We start from the raw sequence: 8818 nt of genomic DNA on the forward strand, positions 1-8818 counted from the left end.
GAGAAGCAGATGGGCACTTCTCCTGTGTGCCCTGGCCGGGAATCGAACCGGGGACTCCCGCACGCCAGGCCAATGCTGTACCACTGAGCCAACCGGCCAGGGCTGCTCACGGGTCTCTTAAGTGTCAACCCTCCATCCTGAGGACGGGGGGGGGGGGGGGGGGAGGGCACGGGGGGCTCTGTTGCTGTCCCTCCTCCCCTGGTGTCTTCCGGCTCTGTCCTGCCTCTCATTTCTGGGGGAGAGGGGACTTGGGTTTGTTCTAATCAGTCCCAGCAAGCTCTGCTTCTCGTTGCTGGTCTTCTGGGGGTGAGCCCTTTGTTGAAGGGGTATCTCATCTCGTCTTAGGTATCTTGGCCGTCTGGATCTGGGAAAGGCCCGTGGTTGGGTGGACGGGTGGGTCCCCGGGCCTCAGCTGCTGGGGTCTTCCCTCTGACCCTCCCCTGTCACTGTGGCCAGGCCCTGCTCGCCAGGAGCTTGTGTTGGCCTGGACGCATGCCCGTCGGGAAGGGAGCCATGCCTGGGATAAGCTTCTGTGCTTCCGCCCTGGCACGGACCTCTCCGATCTGGCAGCTGAGACGCGAGTGATGGGGCTTTCAGAGAAGGGAGGTCGGGGGATGGGAGCAGTTCTCAGCTTCTTCAGAACAGCTCTGAGCCCAGGAAGCACCCTCAGCTTCCTGGGGTTTAAAGGCAGTGAATATTGAGGGGAGACCACCAGGGACGAGGTGTCGGGGGTCAGCCTGCAGTGGAGGGATGGGGCTCCCACACCCATCTCTTGTGTCTTTCCCAGGTTGACCAAACTCTGGTCTGACCCCCTAAAGGCTTATCATTGAGCTTCGAGAAGGGGAGAGTGCAGGACTCTGCCCGCTCGGGGTGATGTCCATCGGGGGGCTGGGGTCCCTGAGAACGTGGAGATGAGGTGTAGAGTGGGGCCAAGGTCCGCGTTTATTTCTCTGCTTCTTCCTGTCTCCTTTCCTGGAAAAACACGCTCCCAAGCTGTCTTTGTTTCTTGAAGCCTGTGAGCGGGTCTTGCGTCAGAACAGACTTGACTTTTGTTTCCGATCAGGGTTAGGTGGCCTCTGAGTCAGCATGAGTAAGTAACCTTCGGGATTGGGTTACAGGCTTAGGTTTCTGGGAAGAGGGCAGTGCAGCCGTGCGGGGCCATGAAATTCTATCCGTCTGTCCGTCCGCCGACCCGAGGAACGCTTCTGCGCTCGCCGACGTCACCATCAAAACACAAAGTAGATTTGTTCTCGGACGTCAGTTAGAGTGAACTGCCCGTTTTCCGCCGTTTCCCTTGGTTGTGATGGAGCTCAGGGTTCTGCACATTTTCTAGGGGTGTTATCTGCTTGTTCCCACAAGTGTACTCGGGGAAGATCGGGTTCCTCCCGTGTAAGCCAGGAGCTCGGACCTCATTGTCTATTGTCTGCCCAGGTCGGGTTGCGATGGGGACCCTGACACAGTTGTATTTCAGCCGTTCTAGTCGGGACACTGCGCAGAGTTAAAGGTGTGCCTTTTTCAGCACATTGCTTATGTGATCTTACCGTAAACCTAGGCTATACACCTACCTTGACACAAGTCCTTTGGAAAAAGGTCCACAACATCTCAGTAAATTTAAAAAAAAAAAGGATTGTGTTAGCTGTATACCCTTTAAGAAAAATAGTGTCATCACAGAGCCAGGGCTGTGGTCTCTCATGGGGATGACCTCTTCTGGGTTAACCCTTGTGCTGGCCAGACCTTTGGGGAGGACCCCAAGGTGGACCACGTCCCCCATTCAGTGTGGGTTTTACTAACTCATACTTTTCCTTATGGTGGAGAAGCTGGTCTGGTCTCGAAGACCATGTTCTCTGGGCAGGCTCTGAACTGAGCGGTGATAACAAGAACTCAAGGAAAAGCCGATTTATAATATTTTAGATAAAGGGGGCAAAAAAAAATTACTATGTTTGAAGTCCAAAGCTGCTGGCCCTTCCCCTGTTCTGGGAGAGGGGTTCGGGCTGGTCTCTCTCTCTCTCTCTCAACCTCCTCTTTAACGCGTTGTAAATATCTTTTCTCTGCAGACAAAGAAATACGCGGACGTGATCATTCCTAGAGGTGTAGACAATCTGGGTAAGTCCCCATGGGCGTTCTACCTGGGGGCAGATTGTGGTGGTGACCAAACATGGCTCCATACGGTGACTGACCCCCCCCAGTAGGCTGCTGTCGTGACAGATGGGAATTTCCAACCTGCACAGGCCCCTGTGCGTATGTGTGTGTGTGTGTGTGTGTGTACTGGGCACACACGTGGGCTGTTCCTCTCTGCCTGAAATCAGGTGTTGGAAAGACTCTCTCATTCTTTTTTATAATTATACTGTAATTTCTTTTAACCTTTCTCCCTTTTTAAAACATTTCTATTTCTGCCGAACCATTTGGGAGTTAGTCACCACGGTGACTACTTTATTGTCTTATTTCATAAAGACAAGGACATTTTTATTCACAGCCCAATGTCAGCATCACCTTCTAGAAACAGTATCAATACGATCTCCTTTTTCATGACGGTGGGTGTTTTGTAGAATGGCCCTCCGGTTGGGTTTCTCTTTGTGTCCCCGCAATTGGGTTGAGTTTGTACAGTCTGGACAACACCCAGAAGACACGTTTTGTTGTTGTTGTTTATTTTGGTGCATCGCCCCAGAAAGCAGTGGATGTCTCTGTCCATTCTGGGTGATGTTAATTAATCATTTGCATAATTTGTTGCTAATGGTAAGGAAGGAGAGTCCCGTGTTAGATTATCTTTGGAGGAGAGCATCTTCCATGGGGTGGCTCCGGTTGGGCTGGGGAGCTGGGAGGTTTCCCAGTTGTACGGGGTCACAGCTCACTGACGGGCCGGCGCTCACACCTGCAGGGTTTCAGCTGGTTGCTTTCACGCCTCTGTGATTGGGGTTGCCTGGTAAGAAGCCCGTCTATGGAGGGCTTTGTGTGTCCCAGGCATTTGCCTGTCGTTGGTTACTCTGGGAGCGTTGCAGTGAGGGAGGCCATGTGAGGTGGAGTTAGCCCCCACTCGTGCAGACACACAGCGAGCCTGCCCCATGGCCGCCCCCCTGACACCCTGCCTGTCTCTGCCCCGCAGTGGCCATCAACCTCATCGTTCAGCACATCCAGGACATCCTGAACGGGGGGCCGTCAAAGCGGCAGACCAACGGCTATCTCAACGGCTACACCCCTGCGCGCAAGAGGCAGGCCTCGGAGTCCAGCAGCCGGCCGCATTGACCCCGCGTCTCCCTCGGACCCCGGGCCCCGTTCCAGGGGACGGGAGGCGGCGGCGGCAGGGGACTCTGGCCGTCTGTACATACGGTTTCCCGTGACACTCTGCTTATTTAAGAACACAGCAACGGAGATGATGAGATGCCTTTGACCTTGAGACCCGAGCTTACGTGACGAACTGTGCCAACTACTACTTCTATTACTACTACTGGTGATGCCTAATTATGAAGCCAACGTGTAACCAGTTATAAATACATGCATATATATATATATATTATATATATATAAAAGGATCTATTTTTGTGAAATGTACAAATACTGTAAAGCTGTTAGCATTGTGCAGGAAGGCCTGCCATTGATGTTTGAGGGCTGGAGCTGGAGTTTTTCCCGGGGGGGGGGGGGGGAGTGGCCCTCCGTGTTCGGGGGGGGGGGCGGCTGGCACCTCCTGGGAGGCTGGAACGCAGGGTGCTCCTGTCTCATGCTCTGAGTGCCTGCGGGATGGGCCTTTGGAGATGGAGCTTCATGATATGTCGATGAGAAGACTCTCGTTTTTTCTCCTTGACCTTTTTATGTTTAATTTTTTATTAAGTTGAAATTAGGCAAGACCTCAACTGAAAAACCAAACTCAGGGAAGGGCCACCTTCTCCTGCCGCCCTCAGGAGAGCGCATCTTCAGCATTCTCGCCATGGTGGCCCCCCTACGCCCGCCTGCCCCTGGCTGTGTTCCGGGTGGGCGCTCGACAACTCCTTCCTTACTCACCTGGTCTCGCTCTCTCCAAAGCCAGAGCTGCCTGTCCCTGGTCCCTGGCCGGGACGTGTGACTCCCGGGAAGTCGTGGGCTGGGCTCCCCGAGGAGTGCACAGTGGTCCCTTGCAGTCCGGTGTTGGGGGAGGACTTCCGCTGGCAGGACAGCTGGCAGCCCCTCACGGGGTGACAGCGGAGCTCTGCCCGCGCAGGGGACGGCAGCTCTGGTTTCTAAGACGTGGGGGGTGTGCTGTTAGATGAGGGAGGGGGTGGCAAGCCCCTTCGGCAGCAAGGTCATGGGAAGGCTGTCTTCCGGGTGTGGCAGCGCTTTGCGTGGAGGGGAGACCAGGAAATAGGAGAATTTAGATCATGAACTGGAGTCTTGGGTTGAAAACACTTGGGGTGGAGAATTTCAGCTTTCCCAGGGGGTCTCCCTGTTGGCAAAAGCTTGCTTCTTTGGAAGAAGCACAGACTCCTGAAGAGTCTTGCTAGAGGAGGGGTGGGTGCAGGACTTTGGGGCAGGGGGCGAGGCAAAGCTGTGGTCTGATGACGGAGTCCCATGCCCCAGCTTGTAACTAACTGCCCGATGGCCAGTGGCTCGCCCTCAGCATGTCCACTGCAGCTGCCCGCCTGATGCCTTTCAGAGGTTGGTGGGGCCCTTCCCCTGTTGATGCTGTCCCTGCCCGCTCGGGCTGTGCAGGCCATCTGTCCCTGTCAGCTGTCCAGCCCCCCCTCCGTCCCCTGTGACTCAGCACCACCCTTTTTCTGGACTCGATTTGACTTGTAACGCTGTTTAGCTCTTTCAGAAAGTCAAACCTAATTCCTGACAGAGCTTTGCCACCCCTGAGACATCAGGGAGACCAGGCCCCGGGCCCCGGAGGGAGCCCCCGACGGCCGCGGCCGCCTGGTTGGAGCACAGGGGCTCGGCGGGGCCTGCTCTGAAAGCCGGTGCTCTCTGGACGGAGGCTCTGAGTGTGTGTTTCAGAATCCATAGTCACTGGTTTTCCTGTCCTCCACGGGCGGCTCTGAGACGGAGGGTGGATGGCAGGCCTGAGGCAGGGTCCTCACGCTCTGGTGGGCCCGTGTGCTCAGGGGCAGCCCGTCCCTGTCCATCAGTGGACAGCACACCACTTTACTTGAAGCTCCCAGGTGCCAAACCATTTAGTGCCTTGGCTGTCTGCCCCACTGCCTTGGAAGGTGCGTTCTTTTCATCTCTGAGCCTTGACTTAACCCGGCCCCGCCTCATCCACCTGTGGTGTTGGGACCAAGCCGCAGCGTCTCCCAGCGGCCCGGTCCAGCTGGGAAGCGGCGCTCAGGTTGCCTTGCCTCCTGGTAAAACCATCACCGACTGTTGGTGGCTTGTCTGGGGCCGCCCTTCCTGGGCAGTGCTGATGATGATGCCCCTGGTCATGGGACACCCCGTGTCCGGGGCCAGGAAGGGGTGGGGAAACTCTGATCCTCCTTGGCGAGCCCAGCGTTTAGCTAACCAAGGGGCCAAGCTGGAGCTTTCTGTATGACAAGCCCTGGGCTTGGTATTTAAGAGCCACCAGGATCTCTGGTTCCCCTGGAGAGTCATCAGGCCGTAAACCACGACCGAGTCATCTGGGTGTTGACCCGAGTCACCTGGGTGTCGTGCCATCGGGGGCCGGCGGCCGGAGCTGAGCCTGCAGTGGTCATGCTCACGGGGTCTCCTGCAGAGCTGCCCACGGGGCTGGCTTCTCCCTCCCTACCTCCCCTCCCGGGTGTGCAGGCCACAGGTCAGCTGTGCAGGCCACAGGCACGGACGCTTTGTGTCGTGGGAAGGCCAGGCCCTGCACCCCACCAGGCTAACGGGGCATCTCATTCTGGGGCTGCCTGAGACCAGTAGGAGCGAGATGGGAGTCGTGGGTACAGGGACGACGCAAGTGGTGTGACCTCGGACATCCTTGGATTTGGAGCGGATGGGGTGGGCCCTCAGGTGGTGGTTGGACAGCAGGATCTCTGAGGGGCAGGCCAAGGGAGGGGTGACAGGGCAGGGACTGCCGTGCACCCTTCAGAAACAATCGTCCCCCTATTGCTCTGCTCTGGTCCTGGCTGTTCGGCAGCGGTCCAGGCACCCTGGCTTCCCGCCTCTTCTGGGCTCTCGTCTGGGGGCCAGGCTGGGTGCCGGGTCTCGCTAGGCCACTGGGTCAGCGGGTGGGGGCTGTCACCTGCGTGCGGGCTGGGCAGCAAGGGCAGGCTGTATCCTTCCCCTCGTCTTTGTACTCTGGGCAGAGTAGGGATAGAGCCAGGGAGAGAATAGGCAGGAGGGGGTTGGGAGTTCGGAGCCCCTCTGATCTCTTGTCTGGGGGCCTCCGCCTCCTTGCTGCTTTTACAGGTGGCGGGAGCATAGCCCGTCCAGCCTGGGGGGCGGGGTTGGGCTGCTGGATCAGGACTCTGGGCCTTTTTTTCTTTTTCTTTTTTTTGGAGTCGCTTGCCCCTCCCCCCTGCCTTCTACCACCTGCCTGGTCTTGATTGTCCACAGTTACAGAAATGACCACGTGCTCTGTACTTCACTGTAAATAAAGAGCGAACAAAGCCACCCCTGCCTTCCTGTGGTGCTTGGGCGTGTGGGGGGCCGAGGTGACGGGAGGGCGCGGGTGGCAGGGACCAGGGCAGGGCAGCGCCTGGCTGAGGCCAGGTGGATGTGGCTCCACACGTCCTAGCTCGGCCTTGCAGTCCCCGCCTGGACCCTGTGGGGTGAGGGCACGTGGGCATTTCTCCTTCACCCCTGAAAACCGGGCTGAGGTCTCCGGGGGCTCCTGTTCCCTGGACATCTGGCCCCAACCTCCCCTGGAGGTCACTCCGTTGAGGCCGTATCCTCAGGCGTCACCACCTTCCCTGGGCCTGTCATTACCCCTTCCTCAGTGTCCACAGCTACCACCAAAATGGAACCTCAATTACAGTTGACCTTTATTGTACCTGTGAGCCACTCCAGGTGAAGGCATGCACGTGTCATTATCCAAAGGGGGGTGCATCTGTGTCACTGCTGCCCGTGGAGCAGTCCCGCGACATCCCCATGTCCCTGTCTGTGAGTCACCACCCACTCTGCCCTGCCTCTCAGGCACCTGATGACCCTCACTGCAGGGATGCAGTTCTTCACACCATGTGTGCCTGACCTGCGGACCCAGCTAGGAGAGGGCCCCCTGGGCTGCTGAGAGGCCACTGCCGAGCTGGTTCCAGTCGGCCTGTCACCTTCAGGCGGGTGATGAGTCAGGGAGGAAGTGGCTTGCGTGGTGTCACAGAGGTGGTAGTTGTGCCGGCTGGTTGAGCTGATCCAGGCTCCCCTCTGCTCTGCTTTCTTCTCTCCTGGGCCACCCCTGTCCTCTGACCACCTCTGGAGTTGGAGGCTTTGCCGGGAACTCTGCTCATTGCTCAGAACTCCATTCTGCTCCCTTGTAATTGGGGGACAAAGTGCAGGCCCGTGAGGCCCTTGGTCTTCCCCGTCCTACCGGCCCATGCGCAGAGCCAGTGTCTGCTCCCCAGCTGGGAGGGGCCTGCCTGCTGCTGCTGCTGCATCTGCTGGAAGCGAGGGGACCCACTGGGACCCGCCCAGGATTTGCAGAGGAGGAGGAGACGCAGGGGCCTGGGATGTGGGAAAGCCACCCTGTAAGGAAGGGGCGGGGAGACGGGTTTCAATCACCTGGCACTGAGGAGGTGTTTAATTTCCATTTAAAGCAGCGTTGAAACAGGTCATTTTCTAAAACCCAGAAGGAAGAGAACCCACTTGCCGGGTACTGGTGTTGTCTGGGAAACACTGTAACGGACTTGACTGTTTAATAACCATTCTGCTGTGCACCTGAAGCTAACACAAAATAATATTGAATGTAAACGGTAATTAAGATTTTTTTAAAAATACACAATGACAAAAGAAAATCACCCACCTGCTTGCTAACTCTTGGGCTATTATACCTACTATACATACACTTATATGTTCTTTATTTTTCCCACGAAACTGAACTAAAATAACACCAGATAGCCTAAGATTCCACCCAAACACACTTTGCACACCCTCCCCGTTTAGGTGGGGACCTGTTTGGGCCAGGTCAGTGGTCCTAGGCGGGCCAGGATGAAAAGGCCTGGAGTCCAGGGCAGTGTTTGCCCAGTGCCGGCTGTGCCGGGCCAGAGGCCTCGCCATCAAAGCTCACGGTGAGCTGGTGGTGACAGGGAGACTCGACTTGGGGTGGCGAACACACACAATGCACCCTACAGATGGCGTGTTGTAGAACTGCGCCTGAGACCTGTGGCATTTTATTGACCGATGTCATGACCCCCAATGAAGTCAATAATATATAAACCTTATGGCGAGGTTTCCTCCTGAAAAGCCTGGAATTCTCATGCAAGGCAATTACAATCCCAGATGTTTCAAGATTCCTGTTTTCAGTTCCTGAAATTTCCCACTTTCTCTGCCATGTTCGCGTCAGACTTTTCCAGCTGTCAGTCAACGTTCACCGTTGCCTCTTCCGGTCGGTCGTTAAAGCAGCCCTGCGAAGTATGCAAGGAATGCGGTTACTCCAGCATTACCAGGGGAGGGAGTGAATTGACTCCCCCCAAACTAGGATGTGGGCAGGCTTCTGAAGTGAGGCTAAGGTGTGTGTCTGCCCCCTAGTGGTGGGCTTGGGTCTCAGCAGGAGAGTTGCGGGGTGTGTGTGTAGGGGGACTGATGTCTTTGGGCTTAGTTACCAGGGTTTCTAGGAGAGCTGTCAGTGCCCTTGGAGATCTAACTACTGCTGCGATCTCCTTTTTTTGTTGTTTTCCTGGGAAATCTTTATTAAAGCCTTCACTTGGACGGGTAGGAGTTGACCCTCTATTGCTGCAATCTA

At 56.4% G+C, this 8818-nt stretch overlaps 1 protein-coding gene and 1 long non-coding RNA gene across 2 annotated transcripts in view; one reads left to right on the forward strand and one right to left on the reverse strand.

Moving 5' to 3' along the window:
* The window catches only part of UCK2 (uridine-cytidine kinase 2), a 58582-nt gene extending 54944 nt beyond the window's left edge, over window positions 1–3638 (forward strand). Inside the window, exons 6-7 of the mRNA XM_066261036.1 lie at window positions 2055–2103; window positions 3101–3638. Coding sequence (XP_066117133.1) covers window positions 2055–2103; window positions 3101–3240 — 189 coding nt within the window. The 3' untranslated portion in view covers window positions 3241–3638. The remainder of the gene's footprint in view (window positions 1–2054; window positions 2104–3100) is intronic.
* Window positions 3639–6650: 3012 nt separating this feature from the next.
* Window positions 6651–8550, reverse strand: LOC136323268 (uncharacterized). Its single transcript, XR_010728952.1, has 3 exons — window positions 8294–8550; window positions 7639–7800; window positions 6651–7390 (listed from the first exon to the last, which is right to left on the reverse strand). It is a non-coding gene; the product is annotated as an uncharacterized lncRNA (long non-coding RNA).
* Between the last annotated feature and the right edge of the window lie 268 nt (window positions 8551–8818).

This window comes from Saccopteryx bilineata, chromosome 2 (genome assembly GCF_036850765.1).
Source record: "Saccopteryx bilineata isolate mSacBil1 chromosome 2, mSacBil1_pri_phased_curated, whole genome shotgun sequence".
NCBI lineage: Eukaryota > Metazoa > Chordata > Mammalia > Chiroptera > Emballonuridae > Saccopteryx > Saccopteryx bilineata.